Raw genomic sequence first — 26,963 nt, 5'->3', positions numbered from 1 at the left:
ATTAAAGGAGAAAATGTAATTTAATGGTTTGTTATTTTGTTAAAGTGCTTACGTCCTTTTGTTGTATGGTACATTTAAAGGTGCCTTTTTTTTTTTTTTTTTTTTTTATAATTGTTTTACTAATGTGGAGAAAACTATTCCTGACGCATGATTGCGCTGTGCCCACTTTCCATTACAAGTATGAATAATTCGTCACAAAAAGAGTTGGCTTTTTTGGTCAACTATGGGGACACGACAACGTGGTGTACATATGGAGAGAAAACACATGCGTTTACATCACTCTGCTAAATTGTTCCGTTAAAGAGCACTCCGTGATCATGCAGTAAAACTATCCATTTACACAAGGTACGTTTTCATCGAATTTAAAACGTCTAGCAAAATAGGCATGTTCAACATGGTGCCTAAATTTTCCATAATTTCCAGGGTTCGTTTCCAGTTGGTTATATCCAAACGAGGCGTAAAGGTTTGCCCGCATTTGCAAATTGCCCTTCGGTAGAAGGACTTGATGGCGTTGCAGTTGTTGCATACCAGGTCTTGGGCCTGCACAGAAATGGGGGTGGGGGGGGAGTGGTCATCTGAATAGGAAGTGCTGCATCAGGCTGACGGGGACGCGATAATCACATAAGAAAAGGCGTCCCTTCGAGCAAGTGTGTGCTCCTCCGCACAGTGCAAAAAAAAAAAAAAAAAAAAAAAAATAATAATAAAAGCACTCACATTATAGGCATCAAAGGTCTCCTGCAACAGGGACAAAATTTTTAGTTCAATAAAATCATTATCATATTTGGAATTGCAGTTTTTGCATAACCAAATGAAGGATGGTTTTCCGTTGATCTCTGCCTCGACCAAACTGGTGACAACATTCATGTGGTACACTGATGAACAATTTTCACAGAAAATATCTTTTAAAATTAATTCTGGGCAAGGACTTTTCCAGAGTGAATTTTTCCTGTTATATTCACTGTCGCCCACAATTTCAAAAAGTTCATGCCTTTTTTCGTGGAAGGCTTCATTACAGTTTTCATTCTCGAGATTTAGGAGCTTATCATTTTGCATGAGAAATATGCAGAACTTGACAATTTCTAATCTCCAGTTATTTTCTCTTTTGGCTAGATTTCCCAAAGTTTTTGGAAATAAAAATGGGACCATGTTAATATTACTTTCGTCCATTTCATCCATTTCTTCATCATCATATGGCCAGTAATTTTCCACTAAATATTTTTTATACTTGATAGATTTTTTAATTTTTTTATAAATATGTCCAGGCATGAACCACAGATCTTTTAGCTTCTCTTCTAATTTGTATGACAGCACGTCTACATTTTCGTTTATGAGAGCTAAACTTTCGCACACTTCATCCATATCGTCAAATGAATTATCATAAATATATTTCAATTGTGCCTTTTGTGTTAAGTTTATCTTGTCCGTTAATTTGTCACTTTTGAGTACCATATTGAAGTAGTTCTTTTCATCCTTCCTATTTGATTCTGTCTGATCTCCTATTTTTTTATCATTTTGTTCATCTACTGTGATTGGTTTTCCCGGAGAGGACAGGGTGAGCACTCCTCCTTCCATTTGTTTGGCGCAGGGGGGATCCAACTTATCATACATCGTGATTATATCTTGAAGAGGGTTCAAGGTGATCACGTCGAGGACATACCTCAGGAAGGATTCACAAATAGGGGGAAGATATTCAATTATCTTTAAATTTTCATCCGTGTTTTCTTCATTCGGATTGGAATATTCCTTATACCGTATAAAATTATATTTATCAAATTGGCAAGCTGCAATATATTCCTGTTTAATATAAAAAGGCACATTAGCATATATGGAGTCTCTGTGCGAGAAGTACTGGATTAGGCCTTTTAGAATATTTCTTCCCGATACCACTGAAAATTCATTAAAGGAAATAACGAAATTTCTAGAGTCCGCAAAAATTATATTAGCATTAAATTTTTTTTTCATTATGTTGATTAAATTATTTTGGTAAATTTCTGTACACTCTAATACCTTGTTGTATAATGCGACATCGTACAGCAAACTGGAATTGTTGGAGACCCATGAGTAGAAGGAGGTGAAAATTTCAGAGATACTTTCGAATGTCTTATTTGTTATTAACATGGACAGGGAGGAGATCTTCGATATGAGGTACTCTAATGATTTCCCCAATATTTTAAATGCGTGATTGCTAAATTGGGAAACATGTGAATTCTGTTCCACGATGGTATTTATGTCGTATTTATTTTTTACTATGTTTTTCTTTTCGTTCAAGTTAGACAGGTTGTTCTCCTCGTCCTCTCCTTCCATGTCATCATCCCACTCATTGTCGCTGTTTTCACGCCCATCTCTTTTAGTAGCATCATCCATTTTATGTTGCGTCATGCCCCTTTTTCCTTTCCTGTGTGCATTTCCTCCCAATTTATTATAATTGTCGTCCGTTGTAGACATGTCATCTTCGTCCAATCCATCCTCAATTTGATAATCTTGTTTTGCATACTTCATCCGATGGCGCCACTTAGCCGCAGCGTCATGTTCAGTACCCCCTCCTCCTCCTCTGTGGTCTCCTTTTTTTATGTGGGTATTTTTACGAGGAACGGAGGAATGGTAGTACTCAGTGGAAGCTTTCACATTAGCATACTTGGTGAACAGTCTAACGCTGTTAAATATGAGGGACTCGTTAAAAAATAGATGAACTATATATCCCCTGTAAATGCCTTGGTTTATTATGTCATTATTTTTCTTCACCAAATCATAATCACAGAAGTTGTTGATATTTAAGCAAGGAATTCCCAAATCGTAGTGGCCAAAGTAGGACAACCATAAAATTCCCTTGTATTTTTTTAAAAAGGATGCGTATAGCGTGTCATATATAAATTTATGCTTCTGGTTTTTTTTGTTCACATTTAGCAAGTTGAAGAGAGGTATATTCGATATTCTAGAGAAATTTAAATCTTCCTCCACCTTGTGATAATTATCATAAAAGAGTTGTAAGGACAAATTGAATGCATCCTTCTTGTAACTGATTCGACTAACGTTTTGGTACTTTGCAGCATTTTCAAATTTGTAAAAGTAGCAAGGGAAATATTTGTTGGTGCTCCACCATCCCAGTTTGTTCTTATCTATGGTTGACGATACGTAGAAGATGTACTTCTTCTTTCCCGTTAGCATGTTACCTCGATATTTATTCAGGTATATATCCAGGTGTTCCAACACTTTGTATACATTGGTGTTGTCTTCAAAGTAAGTTTCGAACTTGCGGTAATGATACAGGAATAGGAAGTCTCTCGGCACGTTCTTGATAAAAAAGTTTTTGTCAATAAGATGCTCGCGCCTTTGATTTGGAGCGGGTCTCCCTGTTAGGTGGGTGCTATGTGCTGCATTGTTCATGCTGGTACCATCCTCCAGGTGCGTAAACTTGAAGAATACCTCGTACGGGTCGAAGGAGGAGTCGTTCTCCTTGCCGACGCCACTGAACATGAGCTTACAACCAAACAATTGATCATCCGAGTTCTCCTCGAACTGGTCGTATACACCAACGAAGATGCGGTTACACACGTTATTCACCAGTGTATGGAAAATGTGGATATATATAAAATGGACATCATCCAGGTAATCGAGAGAAACATTTTTCAGTTTGTTCTTCTCAACCCTTGAGAAGCAGTGAGACTTGAAGCATTTGTTTTCATCAAAAATAGAATTGTAATTATTCGAATCGATTTCTACTGAGTTTCCATATCTACTCAGGAAATCAAAGTAAAGTGGAATCTTCGTCTCATATACAGACACAATACTTTCGTGGTAATTAGCATTCAGCGTGTTCACTACGTATCTGTTGAAATACCTCTCCGACATAATAAATTCGTATAAATTAAATATTTTTACATTTCTGGGCAAAAAACAGTGTGCAAATGCGTTGGCATGAAATTTGATATTCTCACTGCCCGGTGAATTGGACGATCCAGATGAAGAAACTAATTTTATGGTAATCTTGTTGTTACTTTTTATATCCAGAGGATCATAATTATTGATGTAAATATGTCTATATATTTGAATTTTTATTTTGTAAAATTTGTTCATATTTTTTAACGACACAATCGCGTAGTATATTCCATCGTCATCATTCTCGTCAATCACATTCCTGTCACTAAATATGTCACCTTCATCACTGGAAGAATCTGACTCAGTTTCATGTTTGAAATATTCCAAATATGGTTTTAGCAATGTCTGTTTTTCGTTCTTTGTGGGGTTATTTATAGGGCTATTAGAACTGTTCCCACCACCGGCGGAGGAGGAGGGGTTCATGACACTATGCTTTCCTTTCCTAGGCGTGGGGGTGGGGACGACTTTCTTCCTTTTGACCTTTTTGTATAGGTGCACTATATCCATGGCATTTTGTATAGAATGTAAATATTTTGGTTCCAGTTTGGACAATTTTTGGGAGTTGTTTTTTTCATCGTCCACATCTGTATGATAAGATAAAGAATTGGCACCTGTCTTTTTCCTTCCTTGTTGGTCTTCTTCTTCATCCCCGAGAGGATACTTCTTCCTCTTAGACTTGTCCTCATTTCTAATTTTCCTAATTTGACTTCGATTATTTTTCCATATTCGACTATTAATTTGCATCCACTTTTTGAAATCCGTTTGGAAGATTTCCAACAACTCCGTGTACTTCAAGTTGCTAATTTTTTCGTGGTTAATAATAATAACGTTGTTGTTATCCAGATAATTGTCGAAGGAATTAACTTTTTTGTAGATCATGGAACCAGAGTTGCCGTGTGTGAGAGCAGCCATGCTGTTATCGTGCAGCTGTCCCAGCTTCTTCCGCTTTGAGATGAAGTTTTCCAGAAGGCACTCATCTAAAGAGCGCTTCTTCGAACCGACGGGGGGGGCATCCTTATGCAATGATTCAGATGAAATATTCATCGCAGTGAAGGTGGCATCTACTTGGAAGGGGCTCTTCTTCTCCAAGGAGCGCAAACTAGGATCGTCTACCTTCAATTTCTTCTCATTCTCCTGCTCGTCCATTTCTCCTTTTAAGGGGGTACTACTGTTAGCCTCATCATTCGAAATGCATTCCTTCTTAACATTTTTTTTAACAAAGAAAGCGGTGATTTTTTTCTGTTTCCCTTCTGAAATGTTAATTTGCTTTTTCAGCCACTCAGGCACAGAAATGGATGTGATTGGGTTGTTGATATTTTGTTTAATGGCGGGGATAATGACTAACTTCAAAATTTGCACTTCTAATTTTTGCTTGTAATAATCCCAATCAATGATATCCCTTACATTGACAGGGACATCAGGCGGGAATGTAACGCCTAGCCATTTTCCCAAATAGTGAATTTGCGTTTCCACGTTAGTTTTAAATATCTGAATGGGAATGGCCCTGAATGTGATATCTGATCCAATAGGTTTAGACGCAACAATAAATTGCGTAGAAACATTATTGTCTTCCACGTAACTTGTATTACAGAGCAGTTCACTCAACCGTTTAGCAGTCGTAATTCCAAAACTTTTAGCATTCGGTTGTTCCTTCACCGATTTGTTCAAAACCTTCTTTGCTAAAATCAGATCAAACAATTCATCATCATTATCTATATCCACAGCTTTACTGTCTATTAAATTTTTCCACTTGTTTGCAGTTAGAGAGGCATAATAATATGATTCTTCCTTGGTTTTTCCTTTTAAAAAGTGATTAAAAATTTCGCTCTGGAATTTCTGTATGATTCTTAGTTCTCCTCTTCTCTTAATTTCAAATCCTTTCAATTCGCTAATTTTATATTTGTCATTAAAAACCACATATCTCTTTTTTAATAATTCATCAGACTTTTCCGATGCTGGTAGGAACATACCATGCCAGGGGCCATCTAATTCAAAGAATATTTCATTTTTGCTAATGCACTCGTAATCATCTGTATTTTCATTATAAATTAGGTATTGATGATTTGTCCATTTTTTATGCATCTCAAAATTTAAAATATTGGTGGGGAATTCAAATTCTACTTTTTTCACGCTTGCATCATTTTTTAATTCTTCCTCCGTTTTGTCTTCATACTCCTTCATATTGTTCAGACGACTTTTCTCCACTATGTACATGTCATATATTTCTGGGAATTTCTTTGGCAACATACACCAGATTCCATCTGTGTCCAACTCCACAGGTATTCCAATTTTGTTGATAAGATTAAAAGCACCGTTTATTATTTGGGATCCTGTGTAAGTAACGATAGCTCCCATTTGATCCGAATACCACCGACTACTTTTTCTCTTTACATATCCGTAGAAGCTATTCAGTATACATTTGTGCGCTAATTGTAAAGAATCGTTTAGCAGAATTTTATCATCCAATTCTTGAATCTTCATGTAGTCTATTTTTTTTGCTTTTAGTAGTTCCTTTTTTTCATGTTCGCATTCTTTCAACCCCTTTTTGTAAACATACCTCCTATCCCGGAAGGTTCTCACGGTGTCCACGTAAAAAGGGTTTTCTCTTTGACACACCAGACTAGAGGCATCCACTTCCTTCGCTACCTTTGTCTTTTTGAATACCCTCTGCGAGCATTCCTTTATCACTATCATCAGTTCGTCATGTTGTTGCTTTTCTGTCAGTTCGTTCCATCTACGGGGAGGGGAAAGGTCAACATGCCAATGTGGGTAGTGAAGCAGGTAGACTTATCGGTGAAATGTGTACGCGTGATAGTTATGGTGGTGGTGTAGGGGATTGACGTGGGTGAGCCACGCATGATCACGCATGATCACGCATGATCATGCATGGTTGCGCATGGTCACGCATGGTCACACATGATCACGCATGGTCACGCATGGTCACACATGATCACGCATGGTCACGCATGGAAGGAACTTACGATTTCTTCTTGCTAAGGGGTACATCCGCCGAATTTTCATTCGTGCTACTGTCAGACTCTTCCTTGTTGTTCATTTTGAAGTAGCTCTTCTGGGGATAGAAGAGGCGGGTTTTCAAGTCCTGCATGAGAGATAGCACATGACCATAATCGATGGGAGATATTTCTAACTTCCTCTTCCACACCATCTGTTTCTGGCACAAATGGCGCTGCTTGTAGAAGGAGCAATTGAAACAGTGGTCCTGTGTTACGATGGCATTGGGTTGCAAACGGTGCGATAGAATAATGTTCGGGTACATGGCGGCAACATCCAGGTGGTATATATTGGGGCATATGCTAATGCTAGGATTGTGAATGAAGAAATTTAGCTTATCTATAATGTCGTTTTTAATTTGCTTCAAATTAATAATTTGATTCTTGTTAATATACTTTGGATCACTAGGACTGCAGTTTTTGTTCAGATCCTTTTGAACCCAAAAATCAATAATGTTATCAACATTCTCCACTAGGTACTTGTACGTGTCTACATCTAAGTTGAAGTGTTCTTTCAGATCGTCTCTGTAGATCCCACATTTTAGACTCTGTACAGTTCCACCAACAAAGGAATCATCATAGATAAAATATTTTTTCTTACTTTCGACATCGGTGAAGTATTGATTATACGCAGGTTTGAATTTGTTTGGGAAGAGAATATTTTTTTTATATGCCTCTGCCATTAGTAACTGTTCACAGAGGGTTCCACTTCCTTGTCTTAGAACGTTGTCTGGGTTCATCGGAATGATAGAGCACAATGCGAATAAGAAATTGTGAATAAATTTATCATACAAATAAAAGGTGGCAACTGCATCTGACACACTGTATACAGCCAAATGTTGTGGATTCTTTTTTGCAATAGAAACCATAAGTTCTGGGTCTACCTCCGTAGGGTTATATTTTAGCTTAATTTTACACACACTCTTTAGTGTTCTGGATCCATTAGGTAAGTAAGAATCCCGTTCTACCCACTTGTATGCATCTATATTAAGGATAAAATTGCATGCACATTCTTGTTTGGTGTAATTCATGATGAACCCAATTTCTTTCGGTACACTCAAGTTGTTAATTTCGCATCTCCGGAAGAGGTATGGAATGTCAAAGAAATCTCCATTGTACGTGACAAAAATGTGTATTTTCAATATTCTTATATGTTCTAAAAAACGTTTTAAAAGAAAATATTCATTTTGTTCATTGAAGATTTTGAATGTCCCTGCTCCAGAGTATTCTTCATTTGGCTTATACAGAAACTCTCTAATATTTTTGCTCATCACATTTCTGTTAACTATTAGGTACCCCTGCGCGTTGTACATATAGGATATAAGGATAATTTCGTCTTTTTCCTTATCTGGAAATTTTAGCTCATCTTTATAACACTCGATATCCCATGCGAGCACATTCAAAGGGGCTAGAACCTTCTTATTTAATACTTCGAAATGGACTGCTTCCGTCTCTGTGTATAATTCGTCTTCATCTCTGGTGATCCTATACCATAGTCCACATCTAATATTCTGATCTATGCATATTCGTGTGGTATACTTCACATCGTATTCGTATATCTCTGTTATTTCTTGCAAAATTTCTTCCTTGCTTAAAATTTGCTTCTTTGTATTTATTATTATTTCGTTCATGTTTAGCTTTGGGGTGCTCACCGTTACGTGTGCGTCGTTCTTCTTAGTTCTTCCGCCAAGGTCACCTGTGTTGTTGTTGAATGTGTGTGTCTTTTTGGGGTCCCTCTGTTCCTCTCTTTTCGCATTTCCAACCTCACTTTTTGTCACCACGCCAGTTTCGCGAGTCTGATCATATTTATTATAGGGAGTATCGTGTTTGTAAGAAAAATCTAATTTGCTCTGCGACAATTCATATTCGAATTCATTAAATATGTGCTTGTCGGCATTTGAAGTGTTGTTTCGTTCCTTATTCTTCTTGTTTCTCTCAATTATTTTGGAAATGAAATCCCTTGCATTTAGAAGATTTTCTATTGTATCGAAGGAGAGTTTAAAGAATATATTACTCAGGTAGCTCCTTTTTTTATTTAGGTGATCATACAGACTCAAGTCCTCCTTCTTCACGTAATCTATTTCGACGTTGTATTTATCCAACTCCTTCCTTAGGTACTTTGTCACCGCTTCGTAGTTGTGAATGTTCTTCGTCTTCAGGTAGAAGTATGGCCGATAGAACATCGTTAATCTCCATGTCTTGTTGTTGTCTGACACGAAGTACATGTGCACGCCTGAATGGGGGAACAAACAATCAAAAGGGATGAAATGGCGAAGTTCATCATCGGTGAAAAGATACGCAGTCAGATTGGAATGTTCTAGAATTTTTCCACAACCATCCAAGCGCACTTGCATTACCTGTCTTTTTCTGCGACTTGTTCGAATTCTTCACAACCACATTCAGAACTGTGGGTACAATGTTGTACAGGTATCCCTCCTTCTGCCCTTTACTTAGCCATGGTTTTATGTTGAATTTATTCTCCAACTTGATTAACCTTTCATACTCGTAGTCCGCGTTTACTTTGGAATCCCTTTCCCACCCCTTCGTCCTGGCCTGCGTCGTCATGGCGGGTGGGCCAAGGAAGTTGAGGTATGGGGTAAAGAAGGGAAGACTAGTTGGCAGGAAGTGAACAAGGAACTAACTGGGAGCTCACACGAAACGGGACAAATGAATGCAAACAAAAGGCAATTATATTTGCAGTACAAAAAATGATGGCGTTGCGAAGGCAGTTGATCATTTTGATTACGCCCAGATATGACATACGCATAGAACAAGGCACTGTTCGCGTGGGCATATGGTAAGGCAATTTCACTAGGTAGAGGGCCGCGTTAATTTGAGAAACACAACGAAATATGAATGACGGGGGAAAAAAAAAAAAAAAAAAAATGATACGAACTTAATAGTAATTATATCTCCTTAAAAAAATGCCCAGTTTCACTTCAAAATTGAGGGAGAAAAAAAAAAAAAAAAAAAAAAGGAAAGGGAAAATATGTGCAATCTCGATAACGGCTATGAAGTATCCACCGTAAGAGATTACCAATTTACATAAAATGTGTAAAATATGTAGGAAGGTATATATTCACATGTAATAAAATAAAATATCCCCTTTGGCGTCTGCCTTTTCCTTCTAATCAGGTTCATTAATGGTATTATAAAAGAAAGCATGAGGTGGTGAGGAAGCCCAATTTTTGTGCCATCAAAAGTTCCCCCCAAAACGTAGCGTGTCTAGTTCGTAAATTTGCGCGGGTCTTAATTTAACAAAATGGGGGGGAAAAAAAAGGAAAAAAAAAGGAAAAAAAAAGGAAAAAAAAAGGGAAAAAAAAAGGGGAAAAGAAGAGACAAAAAAGGGTAAACTGCTTTATTCCTTTTTCTCTTCCTTCTTCACTGGTGTTAAGAAAAAAAATTCATAAATTCATCTACCTCCGGGGGGGGATATTCATTTGGAGAAATCGTCGAGGGGGAAAAAAGGAAACGAAAAAGGAACGAAAAATGAACGAAAAATGAACGAAAAAGTAGGCGAAAACGAAAACGCAAGCGAAGGTGATAAGACAAGGCACACTTACGTGGCGTCCCCCGAGAATCAGATGTACGACAAAACGGGTGAAACAAATTAAACTCCCTTCATGTGCAGGTAGCCACAAGGGGGAATTAGGATCCACTCGCAAACAGCAAGCTATATATGAACACAGTGCGAAATATCTTTCCCACGTATTTCTATAATTCGAAAATATAAAAATGTATGTGCTAAGGAAAATTGCGCACACTTTAATTTGCCTTTTCTTTCATTTCGCTTCTTTTCGTTTCCTTTTTTTTTTTTTTTTTTTTTTTATTCCACTGTTAAGCTGGATCTCTTTCCTCTAACGTGTTAACAGGAATTTGAAAAAATAAATCTCTTTGTGGCCGCATGTGCCCGAGGAAGGTAGGCGCCCTTGTACGGTTAGCCGCAGGGTAGAAGCTAACAAATTTCACTCACGCGCTTCCAACACAAGGGGTCCTATAAAATAAGGAAAGATGAATTCATTCCGCTTGACATATTTTCATTCCCACTTAATTAGCAAACGTTTTATGTTCATTTCCAAAAATTTACACTTGTGCTATAAAAAAGATACTCCTCCCTTTTTTTTGGAAAAGAGTGCAAAAAAAAAAAAAAAAAAAAAAAAAATTGGAAAGCCGCACCCTTTCTTGTAACTATACACCCTTTAAGTTATCTCTTTCTCTTAATTGTTTTTCTTATCCACTAAAGGAAAAAAAAAAAGAACACCTCTTTTAGTAGCTCATGGGGTGTGGGATCTCCACGTATGTGCCAAGGCGCTACTACACATGGTGCAGTGAAAATTAGTTTAAGCATCCATCTAGCAGATAAGGATATGGATGCAAAGAATTCGCACGATAACTTGGTACACCTTAATGTATTAAGATTTGCAAATCCGAGGAATGCATAGTTGCGTTCCACACATTCGATAGGGAAAAAAAAAAAAAAAAAAAAAAATCAATCATCTGTAACATATGCCAATGCAAATAAACAAACCTTATTATTCCCACAAGGTGCTTTGGTCCCTACCTGCAAAGTGGGGGTTATTGTCCGAGCAATGCAAAATGTTAATCGAACAAACGTATTCGCGATCGTGTATACTCATGTCCGTGCATGTTCATATGGTTACGCACAACGTAGACGGCGGTAATGACATAGCATACTACTCTTCTGTGAAGAAATTGGGACAGACCACTGGTTCTTCTCTTTGCCAATTTAATGCTCCTACATTAGCAAAATGGGCATTTTTTTTTTTTTTTTTTTTAAAGAGGAAGGGCGTGGAAACTGCCCACGGGACGCACTTAAACGGACAAATTATTTAAATAGTCGAAGGATCAAAAACGGAGGTTATACACATATATACTGCGTGATAAATACGTCCTAGTCAAATGGGACATATGCTGCAAACACGTAGAGAAATAAAAATGATCAAAATTTCAGCGCAACATGGAGTGGACGAAAACGACGCACAACAAATTGGAAAGCCCCATCAGAAGGTGAAGTGAATAATGAAGCACAAAAAAAAAAAAAAAAAAAAAAAAAAATCGAACAAATAATAACCATAACAAAAATAATGACATAAGTGATGGTAATAATAAAGCAAAAAGGGGATGAAATAAAATAACTAATTACAACGGGGGAAGGTGTTTCGTGAAAAAAAAAAAAAAAACAAATATTCTCGAAAATAATGATACGTTCGTAGAATGTGTGGAGCTACCTGTCTTTTCTTCTCCTTTATGTGGCCATCAAAAAAAATGAAATAAAATAAGGGGAAAAAATTACAAACGTTCTTCGGAAAAATAGCCAAAAAATGGCTAACAAATTATGAACAAAAAAATTCACCACAAAAAAAAAAAAAAAAAAAAAAAAAAAAAGTGTGTAGAGGGCATGCAAAATTAGATGCCCCTCCCCCCCGCTTTCGATCGGCCAAAACGTATTCTCCAATTCTGCACACTTCCAAGTTGATTTGTTTTCCACATAAGGTGTCTTTCCTCCCATTAATTTTAATTCTTAAAATTTGACGAAAGTGGGGGATGACAACTTCCACCCACCTCCGAAGCAAGCGCGCCTTTGAAGGGGACGCCATCACAACTGTGCCAGCTTGGTCTTCTCAGTTTTTACAAAAAAGTTATTCGAATCCGCAACGTAATATTTCTTGATACAGATTATTAATATGTACAATAGGAAAAAAATGAGGAGGCAAACACAAAAGTACAAAAAGGATTTATATCCAATACTTCTGGATTTCAAATCGATCAGAGAATTGTAATCTATGGATGGGAATATATAATGACCATATCCTTTTCTTAAATTATCAGCCATGGTAGATTTACGATTAGCACCATTATCGTTTAAAAGGTTATATTTCGCGTTATTCCCATTTCGACTGTCATTAGCGCTTCGGTTATATTTTCCGTCTAGGGTGTTATTATCACGATCATTGCCGTTGCTTGAATTGCCGACTGTTACACCTTCCTTTTCTCTTTCCAAAAACAAATGCTCTTGGTTGTTATATGGCTTATTCTTAATTTTATGCAATTTATGCATTATGTTTTCATAGTAGCTTAAAATGTTTAGGCACTTATTACTTAACTGGTAAAAATTCTTTTTCAGGCAATTGTGTACCTTTGAAAATTTTGAATAGTCTTCGCAATAGAGAACAACATCGTCGATGCAGGAATACAGTAGGGAGTTACTTAAAGATTTCTTACAAGTATCAGATAATTTATCCTTTTTTAAAGTAATACATGTTAGCACATCGCTACCACAGTTGTTATTTTTTATGTCATCTTCACAACCTTTTACCGGTTGTGTTTGATTCAAATGATTTGTAACTGTGTTGTTAATTTCTGTGTCGTATAAATTTATAAAATCTAGGAAGTTATTAACATCGTTGCTTGCGCTACTTACCACTTGGTTTGGAATGTCTAATGAGTAAATTGAAAAATTGGATGGAATAATTTGAGATAACATACTTGTTAGCAAAACGAGGTCATCCACTGCTCCATCATTTCGTTTTTTCCTCCTGTTGGACTTATTATTGTCATTAAATGTTAAGTGGTTGCTCATGAAGGACAGCTCAGTTTTTATCATGTCATCAAAAAGGTTATCGTTTAGTACTGTTACGTCTACGTATGAGCTCTTCGTTGCCTTCTGATATAACAATAGTAGGGCGTACACAATGGGGGAAAAACATCTCTGCGCTATTTTTTTCATTTCTCCCACTTGTCTGTTTGTTTGATTGTCTGTTTGTCTATTTTTCTGTTTGATTGATTGTATGTTTGCCTGTTTGATTGATTGTCTGTTTGCCTGTTTGATTGATGTTCGTCTTCTATACTAGGGGCACCCGCCGCAGGGGACTCGGAATCGCAAAAGAGGGATGGTCACTACGCCCGTAGCACATACGTGTGGGTGCATATGCTTATTGGCACAAGTGCCAGAATATCCATACACATCCTCCACGTCGAAGGTAAGAGAAATGACGATCACCACGTAGTTACTTAGTTGCCTTCCAATCAAAAGGTGTCTATTTGCAAGCAATTTTCATTTCCAGGGAACACCCTGCTTCGTACTTTGAACCAAGTGCGATTTATTAGCAAGACGCACTTAACAGGCAATAAACCATTTCGCGCAAATGGCATACATCCTTTATTAGTTATCACACATTTTGTACATGCACATGCAAATTTAAGCGTAGGGGACAGGAGCAGGGGAAAGCACCCAAAATGGGGTAGTTAATTCGCAGGAAATTTTGTAAAAGGAAAAAAAAAGGAAGAAAAAATTAGCACTTGGTGGGTGTTATTCACACGGCATTACGATGACATTCGCATTAATATGAATGCTCCCCGAGTGTCCTACGAATGTGTCGTTAACTTTGTTCCGTGGGGGATAAAAATGTAATGCAAAACGCGGTGTGTACTGAGCGCTGGGATGTGGTATATTATCAAAGGAGTATTCATAACTTCTTTTGATGAGTGAAATTGTTTTTTTTTTTTTTACTGTACTGAGGTGGAAAAAAGAGGGACGTGGACGGGAGAGTGCGCGCGGAAATGCCAGCGGAAGTAAATTTTATTTCCCTTTTGCACAGGATGGACAAGTGTACCATTTTGATTACGCAATATCCTTTTCATCCAATAATTTCAAAACATTCGTTCATACACAGCTGCGTGATTTGAACTTCCGGCGAAAACGTGGACGGGAAAAGAAAAAGTGTAAAATGAGAAAACGATCGCGCTGCTTCGTTTTATTTTGGACAATCATGGAAAAATATTTACCCTTTTGCATAATCGCTTGTCCTTCCACATCACTCAGTTATGACATAAGAACATTCTAGCATTTCCACAGACGTGAGCACAGTTAAGAAAAATCAGACACATGCGAAGGGGAAAAATGAGCGAAAATTTTTATTCATTCGCTCGTTCGCCCAATCGTTTGCCCCCTTTTTTTTTTCTTCTTCTGTTCAGTAAAGATATGACAATTTTTTCATCATATGAAACCAAAAGTGTTATTTACCCACCAAGGGGAAAGCATTAATATGCATGATCTTATGGGTTAGTGTGGCGTTGTCCTGTAAGGACTCAAACACCATTTAAGCAAAACAAGAAGGGTGTCGAATTTATGTGCAGATTTCTTTTTTGTGGTGCATGCTTTGCGCGTGGGTTTTACGCGCCCCTTGTTATGTACACATATTTGCATATACGCAAATTCGTGTGGGCACCTTTGTGTGCATATAGGCCGTCACCCTTATGTGTATAATCACTCAGAACTTTTAACCATAATTGATGAAAAAATAGCGGCAAATTGTTATCAACTGTTGCACGAATGGGTAACATTTATTCCTGCTGGACATGATCATCACGTTAATTTTCATTGGGTTCCTCTTTCTAAAAAAATGCGTAAAGGGGACTAAACTGCAAAATGGATTGTCAAAAATAATGACCGTTTCGCGCTGCCTGCAGAGTCACTTCGCTGTTCCCCTTTTCCCATGCACTCACCCGCCATAATGAATATGTTACCGCTATTCCTGTGCATGTTTGTTTGTATTCCAGTATTAAAAGTTTAAGTATACGCAGCAAGGCATAAGCAAGTATGTACATGATTCCAAAGTTAGGACTATATGTATACATATATTTATGCATACCTATACGCAGCTCGTAATTGTAAGAACTTGAAACACCTTTTAACGCCCTGACAGAATACGCATTCCCTGGAAAATGTAATGGGGCATCCCTAAAACAACATTCCAAATTTGCAACCACTTGCGAAAGAGACAAATAATACATCGACGTGATTGCACTAAAAGGGACGCATCCTTCAATAAGCTAAGTTTTTTCTGTCATATATCGAAAAGGCATATAACGACTATACCGTTTTTTCTTATCAAATCGTGTGCCCACAAGTTTTTTATGCTCTTTTGTGCAACACATGCTGTTAAACTAATTTTTGTTCAAAACCACCTGAACAGTTAAGGAAAAAAAAAAAAAAAAAAGCTATTTATGCTCTTAATATGGGAAATTAGTCCAAAATATAGCTATTTCAAAAGTATGAAGTTTTTTATTATTCCGTGTTCGTTCATACGAAAATGGGAAAAATAGGAATATTTTTTTTTTTTTTTTTTTTTAAATTTGTTTTTCTCGGAATAGCCATTTTTTAAAAACAAAATGTTCTATGATGCCCGCCGCATCCATTCCGGTGTTATGAACCCAAAAGGTGGCAAAAATATGAAGGGTGAATTGGAAGGAGGGAGATATATGAAGTCAAGTCGTTGTTGCGACCTCAATAAAAAATGGGAAGGTAAAAAAAAATATGGGGAAAATGCAATTGCAATTTTTAATCCCCTTTTTTGCGCACAAAAATAGCGAAAATGTAATTGAAAGGTAAAAATTACCTTGCTTGAAAGAACGCCTCTATCGTGAGGGGAACTCGTCATATTCGTATTTTTTAAGAATGTACAGTGCTACTGCGGTCATTTAAGGAAGGCAATGCGCATTGTATATATATCTATATATACTTATACAGAGAGGAAGAAACCTCATTCCCCCCCCCCTCATTTTCCTCATTCGTACAACAATAGGAGAAAGGGGGTATACAGTTTAACCTTAGTAAAAGTTACAAAATAAAGTACTAAACATGAAAAGAGGTGGAAGAAAAAAAAAGGGGACGCTCAGCAACAAACTGGGCAAAGGAAAAAATGATCCTTCTGAAGATGAAGAAGTAATAGAAAGCGAAACTTCCAGTGATGAAATGGGAGAAAGCAACTCCGCCAGTGAAGAATCAATCGATAGTGATGCCGACAATTTGTCGGACAAAGAGCAGGAAAGCCAAGCGGAAAAGCAAATACAGATATATTTCACGTCGAACGTGGCTAATGAAAAGTACCAAATGGAAGACACGATTTACACCATTCCAGCTACCTTCAAAAGAATTGACTTGTCAAGAATGGTCAAAAAATTGCTCGATATAAAGGAAAATGTTTCCTTCGAATTTTTAATAAATGATCAAATTTTAAGATCATCCATAGAAGAATTCTTACAGCTTAATAATATCCTCTCGGAAAATGTGATAGAGATAAAGTACATACTATCAATAACGAAAAAGGAAAGTACTCCAATTGACAAAATCTCAGAATGGATTTCAAAATTAATCATAATTGAAAATAGGCTATATTGTAGCACCTTCGGAGGAAGTGCCCTCTGTTATGATATGTCAAATTTCGCGAAAATAGATGCGCGAAAAGTGGCTGATATGTCTATATTTGCATTTAATGTATGTAAAAATGACAAATTAATTGATGGAGAAGTAAAATACAGCGAATCGGTTGTAGGACTATCCAATGGAACTATAAGAGCATTTTTAAATGAAGAAATGGATCAGAAAATAGTAACGAGGAGTGACCTATATCTAGGCAACCATGATGATATGGTTAAATCTATCGCCTTCAATAAGAGCGGGTCTTTACTTATCACTGGAGGTGCAGATAACAAAATAAACCTGTATGATAATAAGGAAATTGTACAGAAGTTAAAGGAATACAAGTCGGAAAATGACACGAATAAGAGAAAAATGAAACATGTGTTAACTCCAAAGAAGTGTATACATAAGGACGTTGGAATTATAACGACCTTAACCTTTTTTAATAGTAATAACCACTTTTTATGTACGGGTCTCGAAAAAAATATAAAAATATATGATGCAGATACAGCAGACCTATTTGCTACTCTTCCATATGGAAAAGCAATCATGTGCAGTGATATTTTGAATGACAATCTGTTCGTAACTGCAGATGAGCAATCCGTTATTAAATTATTCGATGTCAGATGCTTAGAGGAGAAAGCAGTAATATCTATGAATGAGAATAAATATTTTTTCCATGATAAAGTGATAACTTCCCTTTGGGGGAACAAAAATGGAATTCACTTTTTATCATCCTCACATGATGGGTTTACGAATATATACGACGTGAGGCTGAACAAGTTTCCAGTCTACACCATTCAAACTGAAGACAAGTCGAAGGTCTTATCCAGCACCTGGTTCTACAGGGAAAGCAATAATTATGTAATAAATGCGGACGAGAACAATTTAACTCTACATAGCTTTTAATTTGGAAGGGTGGGGATAATCTGGGGGATTCCTGTGCATAAATTCGTGCGGGGGGGTATTCTGCGGTGTGTAGGCATATAAACACGTGGAATGCTCATATAGAATTGATCATTGTATAAGCATACGTTTCTGTGAAAGTTCTGCGAGCAGAGGAATCCTGCTGTCAATGTGTGAAGCGGTTATACTTGCGTTTATGTTTAATATTTGACGCGAAGGAGTACTGGGTTATCACCCCACGAATTGAATACGCAAGTCGATTGTGATAGAGGTACTGTAAAAAAAAAAAAAAAAAAACAGTGGGTGAAGAGAATACATATATATACATATATGTGCACTCCTTCCCCCAATTGCCATTTGATCGGTACCGCTTCATCCGTTTGTTCCACCGTATATACGCACTCTCTATGTTATGTGCGTGTATTGGCTAACTTTTTTTTTTTTTTTTTTTTTTTTTTTAAGCGTAAATAGGATTACGCACTAAGCGGGTCACTTGCGCCAACTTTTTAGTTTTGTCACATTTGCACTGTCATCACGCCGAAAGGAAACCATTTCATAGAATAATATGCACCATTTATATGTACATCGGAATGTCCTTTAAAAATGCTACTCTTTTCGTTGGCTTCAAAATTTTAATTTGAGAATTTCTTACATCCTCGAATAAAATGTTCTAATTATTTGGCGCACCGTTCTCCTCCACATCGGTCCAAGCACCAATACGGGATTCCTTTTTCGGATTGTTAAAGAAAAGAAGTTCATTTTTTGGTGATATTGACTGTTGTGAAATTATACACCTGTTGGTGCCTATATGGAACGCGTGTCTTGTACCCCCATCAGAAATGCATGCAGTGTATCGCCACTTCACATGCGACCAAATGTTGATTTACCCGAAGGTGCCTACAGAAGTTTTGGCATTCCCCCCATTTTTTCTACCCTTCAATATATTCCTGTAAATAGGCACACACTGCGTGGGAATGTGTATCTCCGTAATGACGCACGGTGATAATCTATGTTGGCCCCTCTGCAGTGATATCAAGGAGGGGGAATAAAAAAAGAAGCGCTTATGATACGAGTAGGGGGTATACATTCCTGTGATAATTTATGTGGCGGGGAGATCTCGCTGAGTAACATTAAATAGCCGTTGGAGTGAACCTTGTCCGCAGGTATGTATGCACATTTGCGCGTGAATATGAATGGACGTGCTAACGGACTTAAATTATTTTCCCTTGTAGCTTTTACATGGGGAATAATATTTTTATGGTGCTTTTTTTTCTTTCCCCTTGGCTTTTTCCATCATTGATTCATTTTTTCTTTCGCCTTTTTTTACTTGCTCCTTCTTGCCCACTTTTTTTTTTTTTTTTTTTTTTTTTTTTCCCTTCTATATGATGTATAGCCCCAATGAAATAGTGTGTGTTTAAGTAAAAAATGAATAAATGGATATCTCTATTGGAGGCGGATAAAAATATCACCTGTAACGCACACACGTGAACATATTTGTATGGTGAATGGAAAAATGAGGAAATAAAAAAAAAAAAAAAAAAAAAAAAAAAAAATTGGAAGAACGTTTCCCAAGGTAATGCATGTCGATATGTTTTGTTATAACATTTTTGTTCTGCATTTATTTGTAAAAAGTGGAAACGTAGTCGAAAAGAAAAAGGATTCAACAGGAATGCCTAAGAGGTTGAATGGTTAAGTGGCGAAATGGTAAAGCAAAGATATTGTTACATATCTTGACCGTAACATCGTAACAACATAACGGAGTAACCGCGTAACAGTGTCACACATGCCATACCTTCAAATCGTAGCATAACGAAGCGCAGAACGAGTTATCTGTACGACTGAACTGAATACCCCATTTGTACACCTTTAAACACCGTAACCATCCCTGCTACCTGCATACAAAAACGTGCCATTGGTGTATCGTAACACACCATAAGGAGGCCCAAGCAACCATTGAAGTTAAGGCAGAAGCGCAAGAGTGTACAAAGTGGCACTGCAAACAATGCAGCATGCGAATTAAAGGGTGAAACGTGGATAGGAAAAATGCGCATGCGGAAGAGTTGACCGATCACATAAAACGAGAGCGAAGGAGTTTCCGTGCCAAAGGGGGAATACCCATTTTGGACGAATAAAAATTCGCAGTTTTTTTTTGCACAAAGTTGTTCCTTCGGTCGTCTATTCGTTTGTTCGTTAGTTAGATCGTTATCTCGTCAGCTCGGTATCTCGTTATCTAGTCAGCTTGGTATCTCGTTATCTAGTCAGCTTGATATCTCGTCAGCTTGTTATCTTGTTAGCTTGTTACCTGGCTAACTTTTTTCGAAGACGATAAAAGATGAAAACAAATGAGGAACTTCTGCGAAAAGAGGAAGAAGATATATCCAAAACTATAGCCTTGTCCCTGGAGGAGTACCACGCAGCTCAGAGGAAAAAGAGCGAGAAGGTAAGTCTAGGCCAGATGGAGATAAATATATATATGGAAAGAGCAACGCAGCCGAAGCAAATAGGGATGTGAAATTTTTCTTACCCGTTGAGAAGTTGTTACCTTTTTTATCCATTCGCAAAGCAGTGCCTGTTTGGGGGGCATGCTACCAAAGCGTTTGTGTGTGTGCTTCACGGGGGGTGCTCTTTTTAATTACTATCCGTTGGTGCATGCTACGTCATGCAGAAAAAAAAAAAAAAAAAAAAAAAAAAAAAAAAAAAAAAATATATACATATATACATACATATATACATATATACATATATATACATATATACATATATATACATCTATACATCTATACATATATATACATATATACATATATATATACATATGTACATATATACATATATATATATAAATGAATATGCCATGTACTGGATGAGGGTCACTAAGATAGACATGCCTTTTTCCCCGCAGGATGACTACCTCCCGGAGGATGAAAACGACGAAATGCTGCAGGAAGCCATTCGGCTGTCCATCATAGGATGCAAGAAGAGCGAAAAGGAAGAGAGTGTAGAAACGAACGATTCCTACCGAGATATTGTAAAAAAAAATTTCAACAAAATAACTTACTATCTATGTAACAGCCATGCGTCAACAAAAAATCAAAATGATGTTATAGACAATAAACTATTTTGGGAAGAGATTTACAAAAATTATAAAAATATTTATATCATTATAAGGGATTATATGATAAGCATAAACAGGAGAAATGAAAAAATGAATGAGGAATCAACTGACTCTACCTCTAGCAGAGAATATTATGACAGTGATGATTCTAGTGATTGCAGTAACAATTCTTCTTCCCTTTCTTGTTGTTCTTTAGAACAAATAAAAAGAAGTTATAAAAATATAAACTACACTACAAAGGATTATTGTAAGTGGTTGAGGAAAGGAAATAGAAGCAAATGTTTAAATGACCACGTCTATGTAAACTATTTGTTAAAAGAAATGAAGTTACTTGATGACACTGCGAGTATTCACAATCTGGTATTCGGAGTTAATAATTATAAGTACTCCAATAAAATGGATATAAAAAAATGGTGTAACCATAGCATTTCTTTTTATGATAGTAAACAAATAACTTTTGGTCTGCGGCAATTTTTGAGTGGACCATGTGGACTCATTTCCAGTATCCAGGGGTACATCATCATTATTTTGCTCTTCAATTATAAGTATCATTTTTTGTGGGATAATAACTACTTTAATATTTTGAAAACCAATGCAGATTTCTTGAATTTCACCAATAGTAATTCCACAGGGGTGTGTGGGAATGCCTCCTCCCCTGGGCAAGTCAACAGGGGAGAGGGTGATTATGATAAGCCAAGGGAGGATCACACGGGCGAATGCAATCAGAGTATCATTCCTCCGTGTGATGAACACGCTGCCGGGGAAACTGAACCTGCAACGCCAAATGAAGAAGAACAGACAAATTCCTCTTCGCAAAGGATTGATTACCAAACCAAGAGGGATAGCACCACTGTGGGGAGTGAGAAAAATGGAGTGGGACACTCAAAGGGAGGGAGTTGGGGTATGAGCAGTAGCGGTGAACGAGTGAGCGGAAGCCTCGACAGTACACGTAGCAACGCAAACAATAATGGTAACGATGGCGTCGGCGATGGAGGTGGTCGAGATACGTGGAAAGGGGACACACAGAAGGAGAGTGCGAGGAAGGGAGAAGTCGGGAAGGACCATAAGGATGAGGATGACGATTACGATCACGAGTTCGTACAGCTAGTTAGAGATAATATAAAAGATCTAAAATATTACTCCTTAGTAGAATCCATGGCCTATATTATGTACCAGTGTACAGACAAGTCGTATTACGTTATAGCGTTTCTTCTGCCCGAATGTTACGACTTCTCATACTACATGAACAGAAGGAACTCCGATGAAGACATGATAAGAGATTTGAAAAAAATAAATATTTACTACAAGGAGTTTACCAGCATTAAAGATGTAATAAAATTTTATTTGGAGCATTTCATAATTTTCTCCAGTTCAACTGGAGCCATATCTTTCTTATATTCTGTAATTCTAACAAGAGGAATGAACAATATTATGAATGATATGGATGATGTGAATCATCCGTTAATTGGGATTTATGGTCACTGTTCTCAGGAGTTAGTTAACCTTCTTCTCACCGGCAGGGCCTGCTCCAATGTGTTTGACAACAATAGTATTATAAATACGTTCCCGCAGGTGTATGAGGATATGAGCGGCACTTTCCAATTTGATGGGGGTGGTAGACGAGGTAGTAACAGTAGCAGCAATTTGGGGGGTACCTTTGGGGGTATTTTACCTGGCAGTACTTCTATCCCCCCCTTTGCATCCCCCACCAGTGATGCGAGACAAGGCTCCCAAAACTGCAATGGTAGCGAAGGAAGCTCGTTGCTTTCCCAGGGGATGAACAAAAACAATATCATACTTAAAGGAATCAATAAGAGACCACTGATAGGATTACTCACCGATTTTGAAGCTTTCAAATATTGCGAAGTTGGCAGTTTCTACAAATACCCCATTTATCCAATATGGGTAATCAGTAGCTCAAATCACTACACCGTCTTGTTCTCCCTAAACATTAAGAACTCAAAATGTACAAGTGAAGAATTATTTTTAACAAAAATGAACAAAGTATGGAATAAATATGATAAGGAAAATAACAAATATATTTTGTCTCATTTGATTCCTCAATTTATACAAGATTTGAATTTGAAGGAGGAATATAAAAATATGTTTGATGGTTTTGTGAGTGACCTAGACATTTTGCTTTACTCTGAATTTAAGGCCTTTTATTTACAGCTAAAACAAAATGACATTAACAAGCTTAAGAATTCTGACCCACCAAAGGAGAAGTACTTTTATCTGTACGATGCACAAGAAACGCCAGAAAAATGTATCAACTATTTTCTCCTTAAGGAAGTCGATTATGATGTTACGCATGATAACCACTTAAAGTTTTTTAACACGCGCTGGCCAAATAACACCGTCGAAATTTTGAACAATGCAAAAAGACCCTCCAAGCATAAATATCCCTATTAAAGTGTTCATCACACTCCATGTGGGAATGCTTCTGCGTTTTTTTTTTTTTTTTTTTTTTTTTTTTTTTTTTTTTTAGCCAAATTTGTACCCTCATCCCCTCCCCACATTTGCGCGTTGTTCCAGTGCCTCTTTTCTGCTACACGTACGGAAAGGAAATATTTATCCTGTTAACGCTGGATCGGGTAGGTTGCCAATCGGTGTGCGGCGAATGTGAGGAGCCATCTTACCCTTGGGGAATCTTGTATTCGTGGAGAGTTTCTATTCAAGGAAACTCTCTTAGACGGGCGCGAAAACGCACCCCGCCGTGATTTCACATATATATGCATCATTACATAAATGTGCCACTTGTGTACATATGCCTACTCTACCCGTTTGTCCTACCCCCAGGTAGGCACCTGTGTTTTTTGATTTATACTTATAAAAAAAAAAAAAAAAAAATTATTAATGGACGCTTTGTAGGTGGCCCCGTTGATAACACCTTTGTTTAAAGTAAACTCGGATAAAGGAATTTCCTTTTTAAAACAAATAATTTTTTTTTCCTTTTTTGAAAACATATAGTGTTTATTTTCCTCCACACTGTCCACTTGTATGTTGCTACAGCGCATATGTGTTTTGTTCTCCATGACCTACGCCGATGTATATGATACGGGGGTATATGTAAATATTAATATGGGGTGTATGGGAATGTTCCGTCTTACATATTCAATGGAATGGTAGGAAAGAGGGTAGGGTATAGAGCGCGGACTTGGTCCGATAAAAGGAACAAGAGGAGTTAACCCTGTATAAGATCTTCCACGTGCAGATATTCGATTGGGAAAGATATACCAAAGCAAAGGTGTTATGTACAAAGGTGTTATGTGCAAAGGTGTGATGTTCAAAGCTTTGGCAACAACTCGCTGGGGCTTACCTGTGGAACTCATGCCAGTCGTGATTATCAAGCACGTTTCCGTCGTTTCACCTGGTAGAAGTGGCCGAGTGTAAGGTGGCCGCAAATGTAAATGCCCCCCTTTTCCGCGCGAAATGGTAAAAGCAGTCGCTTTAAATCGAATACTTCTTTGCCAGAGCGCAAAATATTTATAACCAAATGAGTAGGAACAAATAACACATGTGAGGGAAATCCACGAATGCTTTCTCATCTGTGCCTCCCTACGTGTAACCACGGGAAGATGCCTTGCCCATTGAAAGGGCATAAAAAAAAAAAAAAAAAAAAAAAAAAAAGGCTCATTTATTTGTTTCCCCCAAAATTGCAACATCGGGGAGAGGCATTTAATGAGCCTTTTTTTTTTTTTTTTTTTTTTTTTTTTTTTTTCAAAATTTGGCTAAATATAATTACCGTGCAAAGCGGTACATACATATGGGTAAAGCAAACCACTGGGACAAATAACCATTGGGATGAATAGCTGTCGTGACATATCTGCATAATAATGAGCCTTTCCCCATTTGCTTGCTTTACACCCATTTCGCAGTTCGTCCGCCGAGAAGAATACAATGAACTGTGGCACTCTGTACGGGTACGAGTTGGCTAGCCAAATTGATCAGTTGGTGATTCGAAAAATTGCAAGTGGGAAGATTCAGATTGAGGGGAATAGAAACTGGCCACAGGAAAAAACACTATTTATTATTTACTCAAAGAACATAGCCACTTACTCATATTTGCACATTCTTATAAAAAAGAGTTTGTTGCTAAATGCAGATGTTACATTTGTAATGATCCGAGTTCACAAAGGCTGCAACGAAAAAAGGTTAATCAATTTAATAAAAAAAATAAATAGACGAGGAAAAAACACTTGGCTCATAATTCTTTCTCCGTTGTCTCGTCACATAAACAAATGTTACATTTCTAGTTTTATTAGCCAAGAGAAGGATGTAGATCGGTCTAACTGTGCACCCATTTGGAAGTTACTCCTCCCTCCTAGTAGCAGTGCATATGGGGAAAATGCCCATAATAACGGATTCAGGACTTGGATGCAGCCGATCCCCCTTGTACATACGGCTCGGCATATGTTTAGACAAAACTGCGAAGCCTTCCTACATTTTCTTTTTTGCATTTTGCACCTTCGCATGATAAAAAAAGGCGAGTACATCTGGACGAACACTATCGCGAATGTGTCTATGCGGAAGGAAAAGGCAATTGAGGGGGACACGGAAAACTTCAGCAACGCTACGGAGGGGAATTACCCAAGCAGAGGTAATTTCCTACGTAGCGCCACTCGCAGCGACGTCAAACATATTAGTAGTGTAAGCCCAGAAATTTACAACTACCTGAGGAATAGCACCAAGTACAATTTCCCATGTTGTGTTCACGCGATACTGCTATTCTTGAAATATTACCAAATCCATGTGAAGGAGAAAAATGTGTTGATTCTTAGTAGCAACATAAGTATCTTCCTATCTCTATTTGCCTTCTTTTTTCAAAGTGAAGTTTCAACGACGGTATATGATCCGCTGCGGGGGCATGTTCTCTGTAGATACGATGACAAGACAAAAAAGTGCTACCTACGCACAAGTAACCTAGGCAAGCTACATATCAGAGACAAAGCCGATTTTAAAAGCAAGTGCAAAAAGTTCTCCAAGTTTTATATATCTACCAGTAAGGGGTACACAAAAATTACCCACCATGATTTATCCACACTAAGAAAAAACATGCATACAAGGATTGTCAAAAATTCCGATCTCATAATAATGGCAATAGGTTGTCCTCACATTTTGAAAAAAAAATATATTAAAGAAGGCGCCATTATTTTAGATTTGGGAATCAATTTGGTTCCCCCCGGAGACAGGCACATGGAAAGAATGATCACACCTTTTTTCGATTCCTCCGTTTTGAAGAAGAAAGTGAAAATGAAAAAAGGGTCCTCAAAAATAGAGGAAGAAAATTTCCCTTGCAGGAGGGGACTTTTCCCTCATGGGAAATTCAAGAAAGAGACAAATTTCACAAAGTTGAAAAAATTCAAAAGTTCAATGAAACATATATGCTTAAGTTGTCCAGAAATTGATAAAACTGCTACATCTGAAAAATTCTTCTGTGAAGAAAGTACCGGAGTGACAAGAGAAGAGACTAGCCCATCTGACTGTTCTAAGGGTTCTCCAATTTGTCCCCCCAGTGGAAGGATAAAAAGGGCCCACAACAAATGTCAAAAAATTATATCCCTAAAAACCCGCATATCTAAAATTAAATTCGCCAATGCTTTAGGCAGATTTTTACAAAATTACGAAATTGTTGGAGATGCTGATGAGAACTGCAAGCAGAAGTGCGCTCTCATTTCGAGTGTGCCAGGGGGGCTCGGCCCCATCACAACTTCCATGTTGTTTTATAATTTGTATTTCAGCTGAATTTTCAAGCAAAGTCGGTGGAGCTCGCTGGTGGAATGTCCGCCTAGCTGCCCATCACCCCATTCGTTACCCAATCTGTCAATCTAAC

General features: G+C 37.5%; 5 protein-coding genes across 5 annotated transcripts; 3 read left to right on the top strand and 2 right to left on the bottom strand.

The window, feature by feature from the left end:
• Positions 1 to 336: 336 nt before the first annotated feature.
• PKNH_1119200 (DNA polymerase epsilon catalytic subunit A, putative) lies at positions 337 to 9,452 on the bottom strand (the record flags this gene model as incomplete). Its single annotated transcript, XM_002261332.1, has 4 exons — positions 337 to 540; positions 715 to 6,610; positions 6,858 to 9,120; positions 9,245 to 9,452. 4 exons carry the CDS (start codon positions 9,450 to 9,452, stop codon positions 337 to 339), a joined length of 8,571 nt encoding a protein of 2,856 aa, XP_002261368.1.
• Positions 9,453 to 12,504: 3,052 nt separating this feature from the next.
• On the bottom strand, positions 12,505 to 13,635 carry PKNH_1119100 (conserved Plasmodium protein, unknown function; the record flags this gene model as incomplete). Its single annotated transcript, XM_002261331.1, has 1 exon — positions 12,505 to 13,635. One exon carries the CDS (start codon positions 13,633 to 13,635, stop codon positions 12,505 to 12,507), a length of 1,131 nt encoding a protein of 376 aa, XP_002261367.1.
• A 2,913-nt stretch (positions 13,636 to 16,548) lies between these two features.
• Positions 16,549 to 18,018, top strand: PKNH_1119000 (ribosome biogenesis protein YTM1, putative; the record flags this gene model as incomplete). The annotated part of the gene is made up of 1 exon (XM_002261330.1): positions 16,549 to 18,018. One exon carries the CDS (start codon positions 16,549 to 16,551, stop codon positions 18,016 to 18,018), a length of 1,470 nt encoding a protein of 489 aa, XP_002261366.1.
• A 2,329-nt stretch (positions 18,019 to 20,347) lies between these two features.
• PKNH_1118900 (conserved protein, unknown function) lies at positions 20,348 to 23,542 on the top strand (the record flags this gene model as incomplete). Its single annotated transcript, XM_002261329.1, has 2 exons — positions 20,348 to 20,455; positions 20,918 to 23,542. The coding sequence occupies 2 exons, from the start codon at positions 20,348 to 20,350 to the stop codon at positions 23,540 to 23,542; spliced, it is 2,733 nt and encodes a 910-aa protein (XP_002261365.1).
• Positions 23,543 to 25,030: 1,488 nt separating this feature from the next.
• Positions 25,031 to 26,875, top strand: PKNH_1118800 (bifunctional methylenetetrahydrofolate dehydrogenase/cyclohydrolase, putative; the record flags this gene model as incomplete). Its single annotated transcript, XM_002261328.1, has 1 exon — positions 25,031 to 26,875. The coding sequence occupies one exon, from the start codon at positions 25,031 to 25,033 to the stop codon at positions 26,873 to 26,875; it is 1,845 nt and encodes a 614-aa protein (XP_002261364.1).
• Positions 26,876 to 26,963: the final 88 nt, after the last annotated feature.

This window comes from Plasmodium knowlesi, assembly GCF_000006355.2.
Source record: "Plasmodium knowlesi strain H genome assembly, chromosome: 11".
In the NCBI taxonomy this organism is placed as follows: domain Eukaryota; phylum Apicomplexa; class Aconoidasida; order Haemosporida; family Plasmodiidae; genus Plasmodium; species Plasmodium knowlesi.
This window is presented reverse-complemented; position numbering and strand designations above follow the sequence as displayed.